A 26,450-nucleotide genomic window follows, 5' to 3' on the forward strand; every position below is an offset into this window, starting at 1 on the left:
TCAATTCGAAACAGAACTTTCAATTCTCTTTCTCATTGCTATATAAAATTTTGCATCAAGAAAAAATGTGTATAATTTATTTATTTATTTATTTAATTGGTTAATGCAAGCGTGAACTTTGCAATTTAGATTTTCGGCGACTGCCGCTTTGTATTCGGGTTGATAAGCGTTTCAATTGATTAGGACTGCTGCTATTTATGCCAGTGCGTGCGGTTACATTCGTTGATCCCACCGATGATGCATGACTGATAATTTTCGAACTGAAACGATTAATTTTCTGGACCTGTACCGTACTTTTACCACTTCTTGTAGTGCCAATATTTGTCGACATTTTTGATAAACTCATTGGACCATTGATTGCGGAACGTCCAATGATTGCGGAACGTCCAGTTTTGCCATGTGCCAATGATGATTTGATTCGTTGACCACGACGGTGATTCACCAATATACACCACAATATTATCGACAATATCAACAATAACAATATGATTGCAGCAATAATCCAATAAAAATCTGCAACAAACCAACATACATCAATTGTGTTCAACAAAACTAATCATACAACTTACAGGATTTGGAAAAAGAACCTGGCGGAATAACACCGGGACAATTGAAAAAAGAGTCATAACTGCGTTTAGTGACAGCATACGGTTGTCCTTGTTCCAGGAAAACTTTTTCCTCAAACACATAGATATTTTGCTCACCGAACAAATAAAATTTTCCACCAGTCACAAAACCTTTCAACACTGGCCAGTTTACCGCATTTCCTGAACGACAATGTATTCCGCCATCGTGTCGTCTGTGTGGAATCTTTTCCATGGTAATGGTGGTTTCGTTTTGACCATAACATATTGCTAGATTATCGTATTTGGGCATTATTTCTGGATGATCCCGTACATGGTGACTTGTTAAACATTCATAACGATTAATTACTAGGCTTCCATATGATTCTAATGAATAATATTGACATGGTAAACTTGTTGATATCAATACTTGGGGATTCTCGCCTGCATATACCCATCCCGTCATTACTTCGGAATTATCGATATCATAATTGACTCCTTGTTTTCTAGAACTACTTTTAGTAGTGATGCAAATCCAATCAGCATCCGCATCACTCATGATGAATGCATTGAATATAATATTCTTGATATCTTTAAAACTATTGTTATTGGAAAGTTTTGGATATTTTTCGTCCAATGGCCTCGGTTTACTACCAAGATACAATTTATCCATGGCCGAATTCATTGAATCCAGTGCAACATCATAAACATGAAAATCGACCGTTATCAAAAGCAGACGCCTTGATGTTTTGCCCACGGCCAATATTTTCAATTTGCCACCATCAGTTTGCCGTAAACTTTCGCAGATTTCCTTTGTTTTGTGACAAATGATAAAGGTGAAAAGTGAATGATTTCTGCTTGAGGAAACAATACTTACATCTCGTTGTGATGAATTGGTTGTCATTTGCACTGTTTCAATTCGAATCATCCATATGATTAGAATGCCATATAGCAATGTCCTGTTTGGTTGAAATGACATTTCTCAATCTCAGTTCTCCGTGATAACAACCAAACGAAAAACAACTTGGATTCGTTATGAATATTTTCATTTGTTCTGTTGTGAATTCTGATTTGATTTGAATTTCGAAAACCGTTTCCGAACTTGTTAAATCGAATCTTTTTCGAAAACAATTGGTTATAATAACTGTGTGTTGAATGAACTTTATTAACTCATGCCTCTCATCATTGTTGTAATTTGAAAAATTTAAAAAAGGTAAAAAACATTGCAAACAAATTGTCAACAAAATTATCAATCAAGTTATTTATACAAGTATATTTAGAGAAGAGAGATATTTGTTCCATTATAATTGATAATTGAAATGATAGTGATAATGGTAATGATTGTATAATTTATAATCAGTAATATAAATACAACATGCTATTCAAGGCAAAAATAATGTTTTTCAAACTTTTGTTTGTTTTATGAAAATAGTCTGTTTGTTTCAATTAAATACTATCACAATTGAGAGATTTTGTTTGTTTTGTTGAAAATGATCAATCGGTTCGGTCTTCCTCCACCAATTGAATGGTGTCTTTATCCGAATCGATTGTTGTTGGTTTTAATGCTGTCTGTCGTATTTGTGGTGATACTGATGATTTGTGTATTATGCTTGAAGGGGATAATATTGCCGAACCAAAACGATTGTCCAACGGATGTCCAGATTGCTGTTGTAATGATGATGTCGTTGTATTGTCCACATCGATTGTTGCGGCAAACATTTCTTGATCGTGCAGAAGATTAGTTGTACCGTTGTTATCGAGGTTGTTTTTCTTTTTACTCAGTGCAACATCAGATTCGTTGGCACCCGCACCACCAACACCACCGAATGCATCATACATTGGATTGGAAAAATCGGTCGTTTTAATGTCATCTAGGTTTATATCATTCTCAGATGCTCCCTGAAACCAACACAAAAATTGTTAGGAAAATCAACAACAACAACAAAACACATACATCCTGATTATTCGCTTCACCAGATGTTTGGCGAAAATCTTGGCCAATAAATTCCACATTAGTACCGCTACGAAATTGAACGCTCGGATTTGTCCCGAAATTCGTTTTGCTATATTTTTCCACATGAAAAAACAGTGATAATTTCATCAAAAAAAAGAGTAAAACTTACAGGTTTTTCTTCTGAAAATATATGATTACAACTACAAGACTGGCCAATATCAATGCCAACAACAACAACAACAATGATGGCGTTGTTCGCATTATCCACCGCGAATTCAGTTTTGTTTTGGCCACCGAATCTTCACAAAATTGTCCATCAAAATTATCGGGACATTTGCAAACTATTCTCTCATCGGTAGTAAACATACAGGCTCCGCCATTTTTGCATTCACATTTATATGGCATTGCCAATGGATGTTCGAATGCCGAATTGCATTTGGCAATCGATCCATAATTTGAATGCTGCAATCCGTCCGGACACGAACATCGATATCCACGTGGTATCAGCAAACATTGATGGCTACAGGGATTCACATGATTCAGTTGACATGGATTGGGCACTGACAGATGAAACATCATTCTGGATTAAAGCTTTTTTACAAAACAAAAATCTACTCACAAGAAGTGTTATATTTTTGACGATGAAATATCTTCAAATCGGTTGTCAGAGCCGATGCTCTTTTCACTCGAACCTTGACACCGCGGCCAAATTTATCCTGTCGATAAATTTCATTGGTGTCTTTAGTTGTCCAATAGATTTGATCTTCGAATATTTCCAAACTAATCGGATGATGCGCTTCACTGTGCATGATGACCACACGATCCGAACCATCCTTATTGGATGATTCGATTGAATTAAGTTTACTATCGCACCAATATAATCGGTGATCAGCTTGAAAATCGATTACAATGCTAGCCGGAACACCCAATTTGTCCTTGACGATTGCTTTACGTTCAGAACCATCCATCCAACTGGTTTCTATTTTGGGCACAGTTCCTGCATCCGTCCAGAACATTATTCTAAGATTTCGAAATAATCACTGATTAATTTCACTTTTCAACCAGCTGTTACACTTACCCTAATTCAGGATCCAATGCAATGGATGTTGGACGTTCCAGATTTGTCGTTATCAACGATCGTTTATATCGACCATCCAATAAACTTGCTACAATACGTCCTCGAGGTTTCGATACCGATATATCCATCTCTGTCCAATACAGATTTCTTAACAAACAAAAGCAATTAATAATTAACAATTAATAATATTGGCAAAAATGATGAACAAATCAATAAATGTTACCTGGCCACCCAATCCACATCGATATCGATCAGTTTATTTTGACTTTTCAGGTTCATATCCTGTGTGAATGCCATGCCATGATTGGGATCCTGTAGTTCGGGAATGATTGCTCGTTTGATTGATGAATCATATGAATCGATCCAATAGATAATCTTATCGACTGGATCATAATCCAATGATTGTATCCGGGATTCACCCGAAACAACCATGGATTGTAATTGTTCATTATAATCGATTGAACGGATTTCGGTTCCATCTGTATAAAGTATTACTGGTGCTGCACCTTGCGCCACACAACGATCTTCAACGAAATCGAATCCCGATCGACAACTGCAAGCATATGTTCCTTCAAGGTTGATACAATTCTGCGAACAATTATGGCCAAATGTGGCACATTCATTAATATCTTCACATGATTTTGGATTCGTTTCGTTTGTTTTGTAGCCCCTGTTCAAATAGCTCATTAATCACCTTGTTCAATTCCATAACTAATATTTTCACCTACCTTGGACAAATACAAATGTACGAGCCTTCACCGATTAACGAACAATTATGCTGACAACCGCCTTTGGTTTCACGATTACAAACACCTTGATGGCAGCCTTTTTCATCGGATAAATCGCCACAGTCATCGAAATGATCACATACTTTTGACAGCTCAATGCATTTGTCATTGACACATTTGAATTGATTCGATGCACAGGTTGTTGGCCAACGTCGGCATAATGTATGGTTGTTTTCATCACTTCCATCACCACATTCATCATGACCATTGCAAATCTGCCATAATGGGATACATTTTTTGTTTTTGCATTGGAATTTTCGTAATGGATCACATTCATAATTCTGACATAGTGAGTCTTGTTCATCCGAATTATCGCCACAATCATCATCACCATCGCACAGGAAATCATTACGAAGACATACCGTATTGTTACATTCAAACAGTGTTTCCTGACAATACTTGCCATTCGCGAATCGGGCTGGACAATTCAGTTCATCGGATACATCTTTGCAATCTTTATTGCCATCACAGACCAATTTGTGCGGTATACAATGACCACTTTTGCACTTGAATTGATCTGGCTTGCAAACATGTTCCATACAATCCATTTCATCCGATCCATCATCACAATCCTCATCGTGATCGCATCGCCATCTGGATGGTATGCATTTTTTGTTATTACATTGAAATTCACTTTCCGAACATTCACGATATAATTCGGCACACATTGTTGGATTCTCGTCCGAATTATCGCCACAATCATCTTCAAAATCTATAATTTCCAATCAATTTACAATCAATCAAATCACTAACAAAATACTAAACATACCACATCGCCAACGTAATGGAATGCAGCGGTCATTTTTACATTTAAAATCTCCCGTCACATGACATATGGGGCATAGTTCTGGATTCGTTTCATCCGAATTATCACGACAATCATCTTTGCCATCACAGAACAACCAACTTGGAATACAACGGTAGTTATGTCGTGATGGACACTTTCGCCATCCTGTACTGCAATTTCTATTTCGACATAAGTGGGCCGGCTCATCCGAACTATCGCCACAATCATCATCAAAATCACAATACCATAACTTCGGTATACATTTTCCATTATTACATTTGTATTGGGTATCTTTGTCACAATCACGATGGTGACATACAGCTGGATCTTCGTCCGAACCATCCGAACAATCATTATCTCCTAAATCGGTAACAATTAGCAAGGAATCAAACAAAAGGAGGTTTAAAAACATACCATCACATTGCCAAGAATTCGGTACACAACGACCTGTTGATTGACATTTGAAACTATGTTCACCACAATCCGAATCACAGAAACTTTCATCCGAACCATCGCTACAATCTTGAACACCATCACAGATTCGAATGCGTGATAAACAGGTTTGGTTATTTCTGCATTGATACATTCCCGGTTTACATTGAAACGGTGGACAATTCAATTCATCCGAACCATCATGACAGTCTTTATCACCATCACATTTCCAGAATATCGGTATACAACGATCATCATTCGAAGCGCATCGATGTTGACCCCGTGTGCAATTGGCTATGCAGGTTTTATTGTCACGAAGTAGAACAAAATTATTTGGACAAGCACAGCTGAATGATTGTCCTCCCGGTGCGATAAGACAAAGATGCGAACAGCCACCATTTTTATCACCACATGGATTATCATATGGAACTTGTCGCAATGGGTGATACACATGAATATCATATGGTCGATGTGATGTGTTGCGAAGCACTTGGTAATTTTCTCCGGTAAATTTATGTGCCCGTGCCAGACCTTTTGTATTCCAATCGGTCCAGAAAAGCCAGTCATCAAATACGGACAAAGCGAATACATGCGGAACAGAGTTACCGCTGAGGACAGTATGTCGATTTCTTCCTTCGAAATCAGCATACTCAATATAATCGAGATGAGCATCGGCCCAGAAAATTTTATCGCTGAAATAATCGATTGTCAATGCGTTTGGCCATACCAATTTCTTTTCATAGGTAATTATTCTGGAAAAATTCTGTCCATCCATGCCCATTTTACCGATACAGGAATGATGACCCCAATCGGTCAAAAATAGATAGCCTATTTTGGGATGTACTGCAATAGCACGCGGATCGGATATTCCACGTGAAAGCAATGTTTTTCGCCTGGTTCCATCCAATTCGCTCACTTCAATGTGTTTACTTGTACGATCCATCCAGTATAGTTTTCTTCCAACCCAATCGACCGCCATACCCTCCAGACCATGTGCTTCATGGCGAATGATATTTTGTTCGCCAGTTCCATTGATAAAAATACGATTGATTGTTTTATTGCCAACATCAGCGTAATAAAGACGTTGTTCGCGATAATCGAAATCTAAGGCCACAACGTTTTTGAGATCCATTTTGATTAGATTGTATAATGAACCATCGATACTTGAATTACGAATGTAGTAACGATTACTGAATATCAGCCATGGTTCTACATCCGAATCACGTCGTTTGCAGGTATGGCCATCTGGTTCCCGTTCATAATAGATATCGTTACATTTGCAACTAAACGATCCCGGTGTGTTGAAACAATATTGGCTACATGTTTGTTTGATTGCCGAACATTCATCAATATCTTGGCAGGCTTTTCCATCTTTCATCAGTTTATAGCCATCATTGCATTGGCAATGGAATCCAATAGGATCATCGATACATTTATGTTCACAGCGATTAACATCAATTTTGGCACATTCATCCACATTACAATGCGGCGATTCATCCGAACCATCATCACAATCAAGATGTTTATTGCAAACACGTTCCATTGCAATACATTGTCCATTCTTGCAACGATATTGACCATTCGGACAGGATTTGGTTTGTTGTTGTTTACATTGCGATAGATTTTCATCCGAACCATCGCCACAATCATCTTCACCATCACATAGATATGTTTTGCGTATGCATTTCGTATTACGACATGAAAATTCGTCATCATGACATTCACGGAACGTGCAATTACGATGTTCATCCGAACCATCACCACAATCATTATCGTGATCTGTATTGGATAAAAGGATGAAATGATGAAATGACAACAACAACAACAACAATTCAATCAACATTCATACAAACAAAACATACCGCAAACCCATTCTTTACTGATACAACGATTATTATTGCATCGAAATTGATCGGCATCACATGCTTCAGGCGGTGGACAATTATGTAATGTTGTGTTTTCATCGGCCCCATCCACACAATCCGGATCGCCATCGCAAATCCATCGTTTCGGTATACACTGTGTTCGACCCCAATTTTTATTGGCAGTGCAGGTAAATTCCCGTTCCGGATCACATTGTCTGGTATCGCATTGATGTCGTTCATCTTCATCCGATCCATCCAGACAATCATTATCGCCATCACAAATATATATTCGGGGGATGCAATTTCCATTGTTACAGGTAAACAAATCACCAAAACATGTTCGTTTGTCACTTTTGCAATAATCCTCCGGTTCATCCGATTTATCGCCACAATCATCATCACCATCGCAATACCAAGTGGCCGGTATGCAACGGTGATTTTTCGGACAGCGAAAACTATTCGGTGGACATGTACGCTGTGAACAAATCAAGGAACTTTCATCCGAATTATCACCACAATCATTATCCCCGTCGCATAGCCAATATGGTTCTACACAGATGTTGGTATTTTCACATTTCAAATGGTTTGCCATGCAAGTTTTGTTATTGGGACAATTTATATGGTTTTCATCGGTTGTATTGGAATCTTTGCAATCATTAACTCCATTGCATAATTGTGCTTTCGGTATGCATTTATGATTCGAACAGGTGAATTCGCCATCAGCACACGGCGGATATTCACAATCTTCCTCATCCGAATTATCCCCACAGTCATTTTCATGATCACATTTCCATGTTTTGAATATACAACGTCCATTACCACAACGGAATTCATTCGGACCACACGTATGCACAGCACAAAACATTGAATCTTCATCACTATTATCGCCACAATCATCATCACCATCACATGCCCACAATCTGGGTATGCATTTTCCATTTCCGCATGAAAATTTTGATTCATCGCATTCAACCGTATCGGACACACACATTCGATTTTCATTTGCCAACTTGAATCCCGAATTACAACGACATTCCACCGTGCTGTTTGGTGCCTGATGACATGAATGTGCACATCCACCATTATTGATTTGGCAAGGATTTTTATCGCAAAGTTGTCGTTGTGATGAAAACACATGAATGTCCCGTGGTGATTCTTCTAAACGTTTCACCATTTCGATCATTCCCGAACCAGTATATTTATCGGCACGATAAACACCGCGCAGTTGTAGATCAGTCCAGTAGATATAATTTCTGAACAAAGTTATGGCAAATGGATAGATGGTGGCTGAGATTAGAATTTCACGATCAGTTCCATTCAGATTGGAACGTTCGATTTTCTCTCGTAAAGCATCCGTCCAATAAAGCTTTCGTTCGGCATAATCGATAGCCAAACCACTTGGCTGAGTAAGATCATCATCGATGATTGTTCGTTTGAAATTTCCTGCCATTGTTGTTCGATAAATTTTCCCGTTATTTCCGAATCGACCCCAGTCAGTGTAATAAAGGAAACCTTCGCAAGGATCAATAACAATGGCTCTTGGTCGTTCAACACGAACAATCATCACGATCTGGGATCCATCTTCATTCATCGAATAAATCGAACGATTTCTCGAATCAGTCCAGTAGATTTTTTTATTGGTCCAGTCATAGGCAATACCTTCCGGAATGATACCTTTCGATAGAATTATGTTATGCGGATCATCTTTTCGATCGATTCGATATGATGATATTGTTCCGTCGGGACTGATTTGGGTGAAAAAGATTTTTTTGTTTGCATAATCAAAATCAAGGCCCACAACATTGGTTAGATTGGTTTTGGGCACAATCGGTGGACTGGAAATAGCTTCATTCAGGTTGATTGTGCGAATTTCCTTGCGCGTTGTGAAAATAAGATATTCGTCCAATTGTTTACATCGTTTTTGATCGACATCCAATACGCCGGATGAACAGGCACATTTATAATCTTGTTCATAACCTTGTGGCATTGCGAAACAAAGTTGATCACAAATTCGTTCATTAAAACGTGAACAAACCGAATCACCCGGTGGTTGATTCTGTGCATCGAATATAACAATATCACGCAATGTATCTAGGTTGGATTTGAATGGCTCGGGTGTTTGACTTTGTGCCACTTCCGGAACTTTACTTCCGCGAAATATCGTACGAAGATTACGATCAACCCAATAGATTTGTGAACCAAGTATTGAAGCACCGTATGGTGTTGGCAGATTTTTCCATACATATTGTCGTCGTCCACCAGAAAACGATACTTTTTGTATAGCATCCTCACGTGCATCCACCCAATACAGATCGTGCGTAACAATGTCGATGGTTAAATCACGTGGATTACTTATACCGGTGACAACAATCGGTGTACGATTTTGTCCATTCAATAATGCCTTCTCAATTTTGGGAAATTGTCCATAATCAATCCAATACAGATATCGTTTGATCGGATTGACGGCAATTTCTCGCGGTGCATCGGTAGTCGTTTTGATCAATACCATTCGATTTTTGCCATCTAAATGGCTCACTTCAATATAGGTTTCATGTGGAAATACATTCGTGAAATAAAGATTGCCGGCAATCCAATCGATAGCTATGCCACGAATACCATTACTGCCGATACCTTCGCTGATGATATGGCTTTTTTCCGTTCCATCCGGTTTGATACGATAAATACCATTACGTTCACCCGGGTTATATTCCACCCAATAGATATGATTCTTCACAACATGCACATCAATATGAAGAATATTGTGGCCAGCACCTGCAATCGGTTGAATGGCTTCAGCATGATCCTCCAAACTGAATCCTTGCATTTTTGTCAACAACGATACGACAGCAAATGATTTATATGGTTGACAATTGGTTTGGCCATCGGTACGAAAACCCGTACTGCATAAACACTTATGGCGGTTGTTTTCATCCGGTATACATAAATGCTGACAATTTCCATTCGAATTACGACAGGGGTGATTTTCGATGCCCATTCGTTTGCTATAGATTTTCAGATTGGACAGATTTGGCGAATTTTCTTCAATCGTCACGGCATTACTGCCATCCGGCAGATTGACACGAACAATTTTTTCATAGACCGAATCCAAATAATATAATCGATTATTATAGATGGCTAAACCTTGTGGTTTGGCAATGCCCGATGAAGTAGTTATTATTGTTTTACGATCTTTTCCATCTTCATCCACACTTTCTATAACGCCAACATAGCTTTGACTGAAATAGATACGACGATTGTTGAAATCAAACGTCAGCGCTTCGATTTGATGCAGAGAATCTTTGATCAAAATCTGTGGATTTGTTCCGTCCATATTGGCTTTGGCTAATTTTTGCGGCACACCAACGCCACCTTCATCCAGCCAATATAATTTGCCTTGTAATGGATCCAATACGATGGCTTTTGGTTTGGCAACACCTTTTTCGGTTCCATCATTGCTGAGAATGATACGGCGATAATTTTTATCACCATCCGTTTTCACTACCAAAATGTTTGATGCTTTTTTATTGCCGACATAGAGATTTCGACCCAGCCAATCGAACGCTAAACAATATGGTGCACCAACAATACCATCGGCCAGAAATTTGGTCTGATTTCCACCCAACAAACTGACTTTGTAGAGTGTTCCATTTTCTTTATCATCCTCACGTAATTGAATGTAATAGGTGAAACCTTGTTGTTTGTCATAATCAAAATCGTAACCATTCTCGATGCCAATGATGGGTGTGAAAAATCCAACAGATTTTTCATTCGGTGTCAGACTTAGATCAACAATCTGTGTTGTTTTCATTACCATTAAATATGGTGTTTCGATCGGTATACAACGGCCACCCGACGAAGATCGATCCTGTCCATAACCAGGTGGACATTTACACGTATATCCTTGTGGTTTTGGCGATAATAAACAAAGATGACTGCAAGGAGCTTTGGCACATGGATTCACCGAATCCGGTTGTAATAATGGGTGATTGATATGTATACCTAATGGTTGACTGACTAGATGAGAGACAACCGTTTGATTTGAACCTCGAAACTTATGACAAGACAGTACACGATTCAATTGACGATCTGTCCAATACAGTGTATCTTCGAATATAGTCAATGAATGTGGATGCAGTAGATAATGATTATGCGCAAGTACTTGTTGCCGACCTGTACCATCATAATTACAGAAATCAATATAATCTAGTTTGGAATCGGCAAAATAGATACGTTTGGTTGGAATGTCGATCGTAAGACCATTGGGCCAATAGATTTTTGTATTAACAATAACTTTACGTTCACTGCCATCAATACCCATACGTTCAATGCGTGGATTTTCACCCCAATCACTCCAGAACAGTATTCTTGCATCTTCACGTGGATCCAAACAAATACCACGAGGTTGACTTATATTCTGGCTCAACAGAACAATATGATTTTTGCCATCTATAGTTGATACCTCGATTGTTTTCAAACGTGAATCCACCCAATACAGATTTTTAGCAATCCAATCGATAGCTAAACCTTCGACCAAATCCAGACCACTATCGATTATTATCTCCGGTTCACTGGAACCTTTTTTAACGCGATATATTTTCTTGGCGTGCATATCATACCAATAGATTATTCCTGTTGACATTTCCGACGCCGTCGCTACAACGTTTTCCACACGAACCGGAATCCGTTCCAATGATACATTGGTTATATTGGCAATCAATATTGATCGACGATTCGAAATGACCATATAGGCTAATGTTCGATTCAATGCTTTACAATAGGTTCGATTTTCTAGTTGATATCCTTGTTCACATTCACATTTGAATCCCACACTACCGGCAACGTTAGCCTTTTCATTGAAACATTTATGACTGCAGGTGCCAATTTGTTGACATTCATCAATATCGACACATGTTCGCGTATCATTCAAACGTTCACCCGGTGGACATAAACATAATGGACCAACGGGTGTTTCCTTACATTTATAGAGACAATTTTGCTGTTGACAACTAACCAAACCACATCCAGGACCTTCATCGGCACCGTTCGGACAATCCGAATGATCGTTACAGATTTTATCGATGCCAATACAACGGTCAGTCACATTTGGACATGCCCACTCACCACTCGGACAATCATATTTGGCAGCACCACAAGCATGACGTTTATCTTCATCCGAATTATCACCACAATCATCCCGACCATCGCAAATCCATGATTTAAACACACAACGAGAATTATCACATTTGAAATGATTATTTGGACATTCTATTTGGCCACACGTTGATGGTTCATCGCTATGATCTTCGCAATCGGGATTGCCATCACAATACCACGATTTCGGTATGCAAATGCGTGATGTTTTGCATTGAAATTGTTTTTCCTGATCACAATGATTCGATGATGTTTGAGGACATTCTTTTTCATCGGACCCATCCTGGCAATCGTTCATGCCATCACAATGATAACTTTCATGCAGACACTGTTTCATATCGGCACATTGAAATTGATTTTTCGAACAAACAATGGGCGGACAATTTTTCTCATCCGCCTGATCAATACAGTCGTTATCGCCATCACATACCCAACTTTGTGGGATACAGTGGCCACTTCCCGGACATGTAAATTGAAAATATGAACAGGTCTTATCTTTACAGGAATCGCCTTCATCCGAACCATCGCCACAATCGTTTTCGCTATCACATTTCCATGACATGGATATGCAACGACCATTGTCACATGTGAATTCATTTGCGCTGCATGTTATATTGGCACAGCCTGCTTCATCGGAAAAATCTCCACAATCATTATCCTTGTCACATTTGAATCCCATCGGTATACATCGTCCACTGGCACATTTAAAATCACGATTAGTACATGGCTGCGTGCAATTTTGTTTCTCATCCGACCCGTCCAGACAGTCATTGTCACCATCGCATACCCATGATTTCGGTATACATCGCTGGTTATCACAGGTAAAATCCCATGAATTCGGACATGCTTGCAGTGGTGGTTCTTTTACTGGATCCGACACACAGGTACGTTGATCATTGGATAATTTTTCGCCGTATGGACATCCACAGCGTACAACAAGTTTGTCATTGGTTGTATTATCATTACTCGGTATAGCGAAACAAAATTTCTCACAATTTCCATTATCATAAAGACAGGGATGAAGGTTTTCGATTTTCTGCGCATCTCGACTGAACACACGGATGCCATACAAACGGCTGCCTTCTTCAACGGTGTTGATAATTTTTTCATCACTACCGTTAACTTTGTTCATACGGAGAATGGCATCCAAACGCCAATCGGTAACATAAAGCCAATCCCGATGTATGACCAACGAAAATGGGTGTTTAATTCGTGGTGAATTGATGGTCTTAACATCGGTACCATCTAGGTTAGCATGCTGAATATGATCTAATAATGCATCGCACCAATATAATCGATCATTATCATAGTCAATACTCAGGCCATTTGGCCAGCCAAGTAAAACACCACGAAATATCATCACATTGGTCCCATCTAAATAGGCACGGCTAATGTTGGCTGGACGATCCCACTCCGAATAGAAAATGTAACCACGATTTGGATGAACAACAATAGCCCGTGGACGTTTCAGGTTTTTCAGCAATACACGACGATTAGTTGAATTATTGATGCTGATTACATTCAATGTTCCTTTACGACTGTCGATATAGTAAAGGTTATTCGATATCCAATCATGTGCTAATCCTTCAACGCCCTCATTTTGCGATGCCAGAACATTTTCTTTGCCGGTACCATCAACTTTGATTTTGTAGATAACATCCAGTATGACATCCGAATAGAAAATATGATTAGTGCGAGCATTAAAATCAAGGCCAACAAATCTTGCCGATCGACTAACAACCGGAACAATAGCATCGGTAAATCCACTCAATTTAGGCTCCAAAAGAATGCCACGTACAAATTTTTGCTGAGAATACATTAGAAATTCTTCGATTTTTGTACATTTTCTCAAATCATCGGTAAGTTGATAGCCAATATCGCAGGCACACCGATAACCAAGTGCGAATGAATTTTGATCACCATTACGGGTTAGCACACACATATGTTGACAACCGCCATTATTACCGCTGCATGGATTGAATACAATTGGCTGTCGTAATGAGTGTACAGTGCGTATACTTCTTGGTTCTTTGATAATTTTTCGTTCGCGATATAAAATTTCAATATCGGTATTATTATAGAGATTTAGACGCAAAACACCTTGTCGGGTGCTATCCGTCCAATAGGCATAATTTTCGAATACAGTCATCCGTACTGGTGATGGCACTTTGGTACTGCCGCGTATGATAGTATGTCGCTGTTGTCCGTCATAATTGACGACTACAATCTGATCTAATTGTGAATCACACCAAAATATACGTTGTGTAACATAATCCAATGCAATGCCGGTTGCCTTATAGATATAATTCGATACGATTGTCGTTCGTTGTGTGCCATCCATTAGAGCTCGGTCGATGTTATCATTGTCAGTGAAAAACATAAGCCCACGGCTAGGATCCAATGCAATGTCGAGTGGTGCTGTTAGATTTTGACTGATCACAATGCTATGATGACTGCCATCAATTTCCATGATGTCGATTTTCTGATTGTGTGTGTCGCAAATATAGATTTTATTTGCAATCCAATCGATTGCAATCGATATCGGTGTCCATGCATAATAGACGCTTATTTCTTTCGTAAATTTCGTCGGTCGATCAGGATCCAGATTAATACTGTATATCTATTGGAGGAGGAGAGGGAGAGGGAGAATGGATGAATCAAAAACAAAATGATTAAATCTAGATCAAATCCTAATTTGTTTTGTTGTTCATCATTCATTCGTTCATTCATTCATTGTTTGCTTCAATTAAATCAAACTTACTTTCCGTGTTTCAACATCCGACCAGAAAAGTATATTTTTAGCAAAATGATAGTCCAAACCGCTTGCGGCCGTTGCATTTGTTATCAATTCTAATGAATTGCCCGAACTATCCATTCGATATATTGAGCTATGATGTACAAACATTATTTGCATTTCCGAGCCTAGTTATACAGATAATGATCATTAACCATCAATACAACAGAGGGAGAAAGAGAGGGAAAAGAGAATAATTTAGAAATTTGTTTGTTTTGCTAATTCGAAAAGATAATTACTATTTTCAGCTTTACAATGATGATTTTGTTCGAGCAGATAGCCGGAACCACAATGACATTGATAGCTACCGAGTGTATTTGTGCAAAATTGATCGCAATATTCCCATTCGCGACATTCATCAAAATCGATGCAAGTTTTCTGATCTTTTGGATTGATTGTCATGCCTGGTTGACAATAACAAATACCGCCATTCAATGATGCCTTACATTTATATTCACACATTAACGAATCACAATTTTTCTTGGCTATTCAACAAAATTCAATCAAATTGGTTAATTAGACATAAATAGACATTCACAACATACAGCAGGCTTCTTTTTCATCGGCACCATCCGTACAATCGGAAATTCCATCGCACAATTTTTCACGATTAATGCATTTCTTTTCGATTGGACATAGAAATTTATTGTCCGTACACGATACCACGGCTATTTTAATGATTTTCAAAAAAGGATTCCCCGTTAGGATAACAAGTTTTGTTTGGTTGAAAATGACTTACTGCAATTAGCTTCATCATTAGCATCATTACAATCGGAATGACCGTCACAACGCCATTTGGCCGGTATACAGATAGCGTTCGTACAACGAAATTGATCGGAGGCACATGGTGGGAAATCACAATTCTCTTCATCCGATTGGTCGCCATCGCCACAATCACTCCAATGATCACAACGTTTTGTTTCTTCAATACATTTCTTACCGTTCGCACAACGAAATTCATTCAATTGGCATGCAGTTCCATCTAATTGGGCAATTATTTAGAACAATCCACAACAATCAACATTCTCTCAACACTTACTATGGCCACAATCCTTTTCATCCGATTCATCTCGACAATCATTATAACCTACGATGTTTGTTGAATAAAACTCATTAATTCAATCGGAATGAATCAAGAAAAACAAATTTGCCCATTACCATCACATTTTTTCAATGCTGGAATGCATATTGCGCTACCATTATTTTGGCATACATGATCATCTGGCTGACAAGGTCTATAGGCTATTTGAAAGAACAAAAATTAATTAAATAAATTTAGAAAATTTTCCCAAACTAGTAATCAATCAATCAATTTTGCATACTTACAGCATGTTTCTCCTTCGTCGGATCCATCCTGGCAGTCAACAATCTGATTTGAATGGAGGAAAAACATGATTAATTTTTCAAAATTGCATTTTTAATTACAACAATCAAGACAGACCTTATCACAGTGCCAGTGTAATGGTATACAATAAGTCTTATTGAATACATATTGACCACAGGTGAATTGGTTTGGATCACATTGTGGTGGTGGACAGGATTGGTTTTCATCTTCATCGCCTTCACAATCCTTTTGAAAATCTATTCAATTTCAATTGCAACCAAACAAATCATCATCCATTTTAATAATTAGCCAAACAAAAACACATACCGCAAACCCAACGCTTAGGTATACAATTTCCATTATTACAGCGGAATTGATCCGATGTACAATTGTTTAGCGATGATAATGACGTTGCTGATAATAATGATGATAATGATTTATTTGCAAATGTTGATGACAAGATTCCTTTTGGTTTTGTTTGAAACAAATTTAAATATTAAAAAATCAATGAATTAAATTCAACAACAAAAAAAATTCATTCATCCATGCGTATGGTTACATTGTTCAGTTACATCATCCGTGTCAACAAATAAATTTTTCAAATACGACTGGACATACAATTCAAACCAGCAAACAAATGATGTCCTAAATATCCACACACACACACATCGGATTGGTGAAGAAATAAGTACCGAACAAAAAACCGTATCTAGAGCAAGACCGGTAGTGAAAATTTGTAATGAATTTTTTGAAATTTAAAATCCGTAAATTTATTTTTGTTGTTTTCCTAATTTCATTCATTGTTTCCTGTTTCAATGAGTAAGAGGATTGGAGTGAGGCGAAAAACAATATTTCCCCCCTCAACTCTTTGAAATTCCATTCATTTTCAATCAACCGAAAATAAATTTTTGTTTTGTATTTCCATTTCAAACAAACAATCATCGTTTATCGAAATAGAAAAGCCATCATCGTCACCATGAGGAGAACCGAAAAACCAAAACCGTAACAAATCAACCAAATCGATCGATTGACGATTGATGAAATTTTCAAAAAAAGTAGTGACAGAAAAAGAAAAGAAAATCTGATAATTTATGATAACCTTGAGAAAGACATTACATCAAATTTCATTTGAGCATTGTTGCATCATCATTGTTACCACTATCACTGCTATGGCATCCTAATTTCACATAATCATCAATCGATAATGTGACTATTTTTTTTTGATTTTGCTTTTCTTTCATTCATCATAATAGTAATTAACATTAATTAGGCAAAAAACAGACAAATTCCTTCATTAGGATTTGTTTCTGGAGAATTTCTTTAAATTGGATAAAAAGTGTCTTTTCAAATCAATCAACAGGTTGTATAAACAAAAAGCTGAATAAACAATCGATCAATCAATCGATGTGATTTTTTTGAATGTTCGAATTCAGGTCAATCAATCCGACATGGAAAAACGCAAAGATTATGACCGAAACTCATATTGCAAATTCAATCTAGAAATAATTAAAAAAAATTAACCAAATTTTAAAATTGATAAATCAAGAGGCTAATGAACGGCAATTGATCATCAATTCTAGTTAAAATTGAAAACACAAATTCAAGCGAAATGATCAATATCCTATCAAAACAACAAGAAAACTATCGGAAGCTAATGATGATGATCACGATGACAAATGAACTTTATGTTGTCCAGATCAATCAATGTCTCTTCCTATTATATTTCTAGTGAATGAAACAAACAACGAAATTTCACCGAATTAAATTCATTAGCAAATTTTGTTCGCCATGAATTTAATGAATGAACAAAATGATATATGTTTATTTGATTGTACATCAAGATCATCATCATCATTCTTATTGGAAAAAACCTCGTTCAACAAGTTTCTTCCACGAATATCATTGATAAGAAAAATTGATGGAAAAAAAGATTTTTTTCACTCCACTAATCGACAACAAGTCGATCAATGTTCATTTTTCATGGCCATCATCATGATCATCATCATGAACGATGATGATCATGGTTCGTAGACCTGAACTAAAGTTAAGGTTAAGCAACAAACTGGAGAATTGAAACAACGAATAAATCGATGTGAATGAGAGAAACGAACGAAAGAACTGATCAAAGTTTGAAGCTAAAATGCCAGGCCAGACATTCAGAACAAAAAAGACCGGCTCTCTATGTGAATGATGTCGATGATCTTTTTGGCCACAATCAAGTCTTCGTCATCATCGTCATTGTCGATGATGGTAACCTATCACTCACTCACTCACACACAAAACTCTATTAACCGAGCCAACCAACGAAACGAAATGATCGATTTCGATCAACTGATGACTTTTGCATGAAAAACCAAATCAGCAATAAACGATCATTTTCCATTTTTCAATTTAGCCAAATCAATAAACATTCGATTCTTTGGCTATCTGGCAAAAATGTCAACAATCGATTGTTGCTAATCGATTTTTGAAAATTTCCAAACATTCAATCATAGATGACAATCGATTAGCATAATGTAAATGTGTATTAAAAGATAAAAATCTTACCATCTCCATGGTGATGTAAAACAAATGTATCAATCGGAGATAATGTTGTTGTTGTGGTCGATGTTTTCGATGTTGTCGTTGTGGCTATGGATGAGGTAATTAACAATAGCTGTATAAAAAACATTACAAATTTTAAATAATAATTATATCTATAATGGCCATGGTAATTATGACTATGATGATGATAATGATGATCTGGATGAGAATGGTGATTTTCACCACCATCGATATGTTGCACTTTGATTAATCTTGTTTCTGGTGATTCATTATAACTATCAATGATTCGATTACGAGTTCTTGGTTTTCGATCCTCAATCTTCATCATGAATAATTTTGTTGAATGCCAGTTATTTTATTCAAAAAATATTCATTTTTCTCCAATAATGATGTAATATGAGAGATATTCAACTAACTAATCAATCAAATATCAACCGGCGAACAAAATTTTAACAATTTCAACAAAACACTAAGAATTTTTTCCAGAAAAAATACTGTCACTATCAGTTGAATGAATTTGGAAAAAATTTCAAAAATAAAAAAAATAAAAAAATTCACAAAAAATCAAAAAAGAACGAATGCTGAAAAAACATTGAATCAAACAAAACGAACAACGATACTGATTAAGATTTCACATGGATAACATATTCAATGAAAAAGAAAATATCAGTTTCCATGGAATGATCACACACTTTTGACACTTGTTGTAAACAAAAATATTTTCTTTGTACAAAAAAACGAAAAAACACTTGTTGCTAATCAGATGCTAGTTCGACGTAGTGATCATGATTTTCCAAAAAAAGTTTTGTTATCAAACCATCAAATCAACGATGAATTTTTATTTTCATTTTGCGATTCAAATTTCACATTGGATTCGTTGCTCGATGATGATGATGATAAAGGAAATTTAGAAAAATAGGTAACGCAGAGATCGATTTAAAATCAATGGAAAAATTGATTCATTTTCGATTTCCTTCACAAAATTTCAATGTTTTTTTCGCTTTTCACTTGTTGTTGTTGATGCGAATAATTTTTTACGAATAAATCACATCCAAAAATCAAATAACAGGCTACAAATATTTTCACTCGAAAAACACACACACCAAGCAGCATTCGCCATTTATTTACCAGGAAGCATAGAAAATTACAATGTTGGCAGCCATTTTCGCGCAAACATCATAATCGTCATCACACAGGTTGTTGTTGATAATGTTGTTATTGTTGTGGTCGAGATGAAACATTGAAACATTGAAAATAAACAAACAGAATGACAACAACAACAACAGATTCATGACCAAACACTAAATCCATGCAGAATCGGACACACTTTTTGGCCCAGAAATTTCCATTTTTGTTTTTGTTGCACTCAGTTCAGCTCAGCGAAAACTGAAACAATACTATTAATTACATCATCCACACCAAACACAGACAAGAATCACAAACAAACAAATTGTAACAAAAACACATAAAGCCACGCGCGTTATTTTTACACGTCGAAAATTTCCAATGAAACCAAATCAACCACCGAACAAGGCAAAAAGAGAGAAATGTTGTTGTTGTCAACTTGGTTTCGTCTTCTACTTGTTCACCATCACCGTCAGTATTTCTTATTCACCTGTTGATCAGGATCAGGTATTTCTGTGGTATGTGCTTGATTGCAAACTGACCGAATCAATCAAGGTAGAAGAAGATCAAATGTGAATACGGTCGGTGGTGGTGGTGCTGTATTCTGGCTTTTGTTTTACCACACACACCACAACTGTAATCTTTTTTCTTCTACTTTGTCTTTGATGTTGTTTTTTGAGAAAATTCGTAGTTGCTGTGGCAATAGAATGGATGATAATAATCTTATGGTGAAAATGGTGATTTCTTTCACTATCATGTTCCATTCGGTTATTTTCTCTCTTTTGACAAACTAAATTTTCTTCCAGCAAAATCAAGATGAATAAAACAGGTCCTAGCAGGTACTTGTTGTTTGGAAGGTAGTAGCACTATTTCAACTAATATGAGATAACGTTGAATTTGTCCACATAGAATATTGAAAATGGAAAATTTGGCTCCCAACCAACCTAATAGACCAGGTGGAAAAATGGGAAAAAAACTTGAATTTTTCGAAAAAACCAAAACAACAAGCACTACGATAGATTCTCTTTTTGGTTGATCTGTCTTTGGATTTTTTTTAAATTTTTGTTTCAACGATAATTGAAAAAGAAACAGGAGAGAGAATCCTTCAATCATGCATAAATGATGATTATTGGATGGATGTGATCAACAACAACAAAAATAGGTAAGATGTTGATGCAAAAGAAGTGGTTATATAACTGAACTCATATTTACAAAAAAAAACAACCAACATTCCACGCCTTTTAAAGAAAAAGATGTTTGTTTGTTTGGATATTTTTATACATTTCGCTTCATGTTTGTCTTTTGTGCGAAGGAAACGGAAAGTGCCTGTCGTTGATAACCATTGATGATGATGTCAGGATTTAAGTTGTTGTCCATCCAGGATAAAATGAAATAATTATCATGCAGCATTATGTCATCCAAACGAACAGAGAGAGAGAAAATGATAAAATTCAAATGTGTCAAAATGATGATGAAGAACTATCCAATGGTGGAAGTGGTAATCATCTTTTGATGTAAACATGGAAAACCACTAGGTTTTTTGCCCGATCATCATCATCATGAAACAAAATCAACAAAACAATCAGGTTTCTGATCAAACCAAATAGAATCGAATCTCTTGTTTGCATTCAATTTCTATTGATTATCATTATCAACTAAACATGGCATATATGCATCATGTATATTTTTGCCAATGAAATTCAATATGATATTTGGTAAATTGAGTCAAATTATCAATATTCAAAAGCAAAATGACAAATCAACAGGTTGTGCCCAAAATGCGGCAAAAACACATATTAACTAATCATGCTCTGGTTATTCAAATGCCTTTTCCTTCCATTCACATGCATGTCATTCAAATCTTTTTCCAAAAATAGAAATATTTTCATTTCATTTCATTTTCATGGAAAAATTCAATAAATTATCATGCATTTGGGTGTTTGGTTTGGAATTGATTCATCTGTTTTCTCCAAATTCATCAATCACGATCCTCATTCTCATCATGATGACCATTTCGTTATTCATTTGCACCTAAATTGAATGTTTGTTTTATGTGATCACAAGCCTGATAATCAGCTAGCCAGTCAGATCGAGGCAGTGGTTGTGGTTGATGGGGATGATATTGTCATATGATGATATTATAATATCAAACATCTCTTTCTCTTGTTCGTTGTCGAATGCTGAAAAATAAGAAAATAAGAAAATTATCTTTTTTCTCTAAATCTCTTTTTTGCTTGTTGTTGTCATCTCACCATTCTTTACCTTTTTCTTCATACCTTCCAAATTTATTCATTTTTCTTTCAACGAGAAAAACAATTTTTGCTTTTCAAATACCATTCAGACTGACAAATTAAACCATAAAAAACAAATTGTGATTTATTGATTGGAAGAGCAAAAAAAGAAAGTGAAATTGAAAAGACTAGGGAATTCCAAGAAATATTGCTTTGAATGGATGCATTTTTTCAATTTTAAAGAATTTAAAAAAAAAAAATTTTGAGAAAAGCCACCTGCCATCTGGTGATCAGCATCCAAGTTTCATGAATCCAGTACTGCCATCCATCGATGAAATGTGTAAAATATTGCCATAATGCGTCTATTTTGTTTAATTCATTTATCGAACGAATGAAAATAAGTGATGTAATATTCAGCAATGTTCAACAACAACACGTACCAGTTATATAGACATTGTTTTTGTTTTGTTTTTGTTTTCAAAATATTTCAACTTGAATGTCATCATCATACCTTTGAATTTGTTTTTGTTTGGTTCATCTCAGATCGAAATGAATATTCATCGTAAATATTTATTGCTATTATTAACACTTGTCATGATGATAGCGATGGTGATGGCTCAGAATAATGATCGTATCAAATTGAAAGATATTCAAACATTAACATTATATTCGGATCGTTGGACACAATCAAGACTGACATCACCGATTCAACAATTAACATGTGTTGGTGGATATTGTAATAAAGTGAAAATACCGACAGCTCAGTGTTATAATCGTGGATCGGATGGTCGATCCATTCAATGGGAATGTAAAGCCGAAATGCCTTCCAAATATAAATTCGGACAATTGGATATGTCATGCGAAGTTTATGATTCACCTGAAGATGAATACATTCTGGCTGGTTCCTGTGGCTTACGATATACCATCGAAAAACGTTCGCTTGTTGATGGTGGTGCTGGTCATCAGCCAGGTGGAAATTATTTTGGTAATGCAAATCAAATGAAACCAAAATCAACTTCGAATGAATCATTTTCCTTCATACCAATCATAATCATTGCCTTGATCATCTTTTTCATCTATTATAAATGTCTTCGAAAAAAATCCAAACCAAATCAAACCGATTCACATCCGGCTAATGATGCTAATCAATACCCATTCTTTGCGAGACCTACAGCACCGCCAGCACCTGGATTTCGACCAGATCTATTTGATCAACAATCACCACCACAACAGCCATTACAGCAACCAATGGGTCATGGTTATCCAAATTATGGTGGTGGCATTGGTGGTGGAACATCCGGAGGGAAAAGTAATTTTTTACCTGGCTTATTGGGCGGTGCAGCTGCCGGTGGTCTTATGGGATATCTATTTGGTGCAAGTCAAAATCGTACCGTACCGGATTACGGTGGTGATAATTTCAGTCGACCATCAACCATCGATACATTTGGCAATTCATCATTCGATATCGATGATGGTGGCGGTATGATCGAATCGACTGGCTTTGCATCTACTTCCGAACGATAAAAAGAAAAAGAAACTTATTCTTTTATTAGTTATTTTCATTCGATTTGGTTGCAAATTGAGCATTGTTACTTAGACTAATACTCCACGCTTAATCGAATTAAGAAAAATATTCTAAACAACTTATATAAACGTTAGTTGGCTTTTTCAAACAAATTGTAATGCCAATTTTGTTGTCTGAAATTATTTATTTTTCTTTTAAGTTTTATTAAAGAAACAAAATGATTAATCGTTGTAAAAGTCATCTTTTGATGTTATTGTTTATTGCTTTATACTGCATGATGGTGTTGATAGTGATAGTGATGGCAGACAATAATGATCGTGTCAGATTAAAAGATATTCAAACATTAACATTTCATTCTGCCAGTTTAACCAAATCAAGACGTAATCAAACTATTTCCCAATTGAAATGCATCGGTAATGGCCATTGTAACAGTGTCAATATATCAACAGTTACATGTTACAATAATGGAACCAATGGTCCATCTATACATTGGCAATGTAAAGCCCAAATGCCGTCCAACTATAAATTCGGACAATTAGACATGTCATGCGAAGGTTATGATTCACCTCAAGATGAATACATTCTGGCTGGTTCATGCAGTCTACAATATTCCATTGTTGAACGTTCCCATGCTGGTGATGCTGCTCACGATGATGATGATGATGATGATGATGGGGGATTTTTACAAATGTCAAGCATGAAAATAACTTTGATTGCAGTGCTCATATTATTCAGTTGTTGTTGTTGTTGCTTTTGTTGTCCTGGAAAAAGATCGAAGCCAATTGTAAATCGTGCAACAACAACCAAATCCCAATCACCATCAAAGAGCTGTAGTATTCGACAATATTCCTCCGAATTACCTGGAAGTAGGATTCCTTCCCGACAGCCATTAGAACCATCAAAGAGTCATAGAATTAAACAATATTCCTCTAAATTGCCGAGAAGTAGTGTTGCAGCACGACAGTCATTCGAGCCATCAAAGAGTTATAGAATTGGACAATTTTCCTCGGAATCATCTGAAGACTATAGTATTGCACCACAACAGCCATTACAACAATCAAACAGTTATAAAAAAGAGCAACATTCCTCTAAATCATCTGCAATCAGTATTATACCTGGCATATTAGGCGGTGCAGCTGCCGGTGGTTTCATGGGCTATCTATTTGGTTCAAGCCAAGATCAAATCATATCACCCAATTTAGATATTGCTGCAACACCACCTCCAGCTCTCAACTGACAAAAAACTTGACTAATTCAATAAATTATTATTATTATTATTATCCATAATAGTTTCCCTTGAATCATTAATTAATCCAACAAACAATGGTCAACAATGTTCTGCAAACTAGTTATATAACTTTCCAATCATTTCGTTCTGTTTTTTTTGATTTAGTTTTGAATTTTATGAAATAAAGAAAAATGGTTAATCATCATTTAATGTTATTGTTTATTGCTTTATATTGCATGATGATGATAGAAGTAGTGGCGGGACAGGAAAATGATCGTATCAAATTGAAAGATGTTGATTCATTGACATTTCATTCGGGCAGTTTAACCAAATCCAGACGAAATGAAGCAGTTGCCCAATTAACATGTGTTGGCGATGACTATTGTAACCAAGTGAATGTATCAACAGTTACATGTTATAATAATAGAACGGTAAACAATTTTATATTATGGCATTGTGAAGCTGATTTGCCTTCCAATTATGCATTAGTACAAAAGAACATTTCCTGTGAAGGTTATGATTCACCTGAAGATGAATACATTTTGGTTGGTTCATGTAGTCTACAATATTACCTTGAAGATCGTGGTATAATGTTCAAATTGAAAATGGCAATCTTTATAATAATAATATTGCTCGTATTATCCTGCGGTTGTTGTTGCTGTTGTTGCTGTTGTTGTTGTTGTCAAAAAAAATCGGATCCAGATTGTGAAGCACCAACAAGTGTTTCAACAGCCCGACCAAGTGAATTGACCGATCGTTCAACCAGAGGTTAAGGTGGTGGTATGATGAATTAGATTGGTTGGGCATCCACTTCTCAACGATAAAACAAACTTGATTCATTCAATCAATCATATTAATAAAACAATTAATAAACATCATTTTCATTATCCTTATTATCATTTTTTCACATTTTTTCATTTTCTGGATCGGTGAAAAAAGCCATCTATCAATTGGATTGGGCAATAATAATTTTCTTTTGAATCGAATCATGAATAAATCCAACAATTCTTTGCGGTCAACAATGTTCTGCAAACTAGTTATATAACTTTCACACATTCATT

The 26,450-nt window shown here is 36.4% G+C and overlaps 4 protein-coding genes across 4 annotated transcripts; 2 read left to right on the forward strand and 2 right to left on the reverse strand.

The window, feature by feature from the left end:
* Positions 1–63: 63 nt before the first annotated feature.
* On the reverse strand, positions 64–1,627 carry LOC113794089 (uncharacterized). The gene is made up of 3 exons (XM_027344176.2): positions 1,441–1,627; positions 570–1,374; positions 64–513 (listed from the first exon to the last, which is right to left on the reverse strand). The coding sequence occupies exons 1-3, from the start codon at positions 1,540–1,542 to the stop codon at positions 101–103; spliced, it is 1,320 nt and encodes a 439-aa protein (XP_027199977.2). The 5' UTR covers positions 1,543–1,627; the 3' UTR covers positions 64–100.
* Positions 1,628–1,708: 81 nt separating this feature from the next.
* On the reverse strand, positions 1,709–19,676 carry mgl (low-density lipoprotein receptor-related protein megalin). The gene is made up of 20 exons (XM_027344168.2): positions 19,284–19,676; positions 17,064–17,201; positions 16,854–16,993; positions 16,739–16,781; positions 16,571–16,654; positions 16,452–16,499; positions 16,152–16,394; positions 15,958–16,080; positions 15,652–15,897; positions 15,380–15,540; positions 7,465–15,238; positions 5,585–7,381; positions 5,153–5,530; positions 4,324–5,095; positions 3,819–4,265; positions 3,596–3,742; positions 3,137–3,537; positions 2,687–3,077; positions 2,518–2,626; positions 1,709–2,462 (listed from the first exon to the last, which is right to left on the reverse strand). The coding sequence occupies exons 1-20, from the start codon at positions 19,606–19,608 to the stop codon at positions 2,058–2,060; spliced, it is 14,172 nt and encodes a 4,723-aa protein (XP_027199969.2). The 5' UTR covers positions 19,609–19,676; the 3' UTR covers positions 1,709–2,057.
* A 3,391-nt stretch (positions 19,677–23,067) lies between these two features.
* Positions 23,068–24,397, forward strand: LOC113794093 (store-operated calcium entry-associated regulatory factor-like). The gene has a single exon (XM_027344179.2). The coding sequence runs from the start codon at positions 23,186–23,188 to the stop codon at positions 24,158–24,160; it is 975 nt and encodes a 324-aa protein (XP_027199980.2). The 5' UTR covers positions 23,068–23,185; the 3' UTR covers positions 24,161–24,397.
* LOC113794092 (uncharacterized) lies at positions 24,379–25,441 on the forward strand. The gene has a single exon (XM_027344178.2). It carries the CDS (start codon positions 24,379–24,381, stop codon positions 25,396–25,398), a length of 1,020 nt encoding a protein of 339 aa, XP_027199979.2. The 3' UTR covers positions 25,399–25,441.
* The last annotated feature ends 1,009 nt before the right edge of the window (positions 25,442–26,450 follow it).

This window comes from Dermatophagoides pteronyssinus, unplaced genomic scaffold (assembly GCF_027571235.1).
Source record: "Dermatophagoides pteronyssinus isolate colony J.1.1.1.1 unplaced genomic scaffold, Derpt_VIB-CSIC_2022.12 sq0027, whole genome shotgun sequence".
Classification (NCBI taxonomy): domain Eukaryota; kingdom Metazoa; phylum Arthropoda; class Arachnida; order Sarcoptiformes; family Pyroglyphidae; genus Dermatophagoides; species Dermatophagoides pteronyssinus.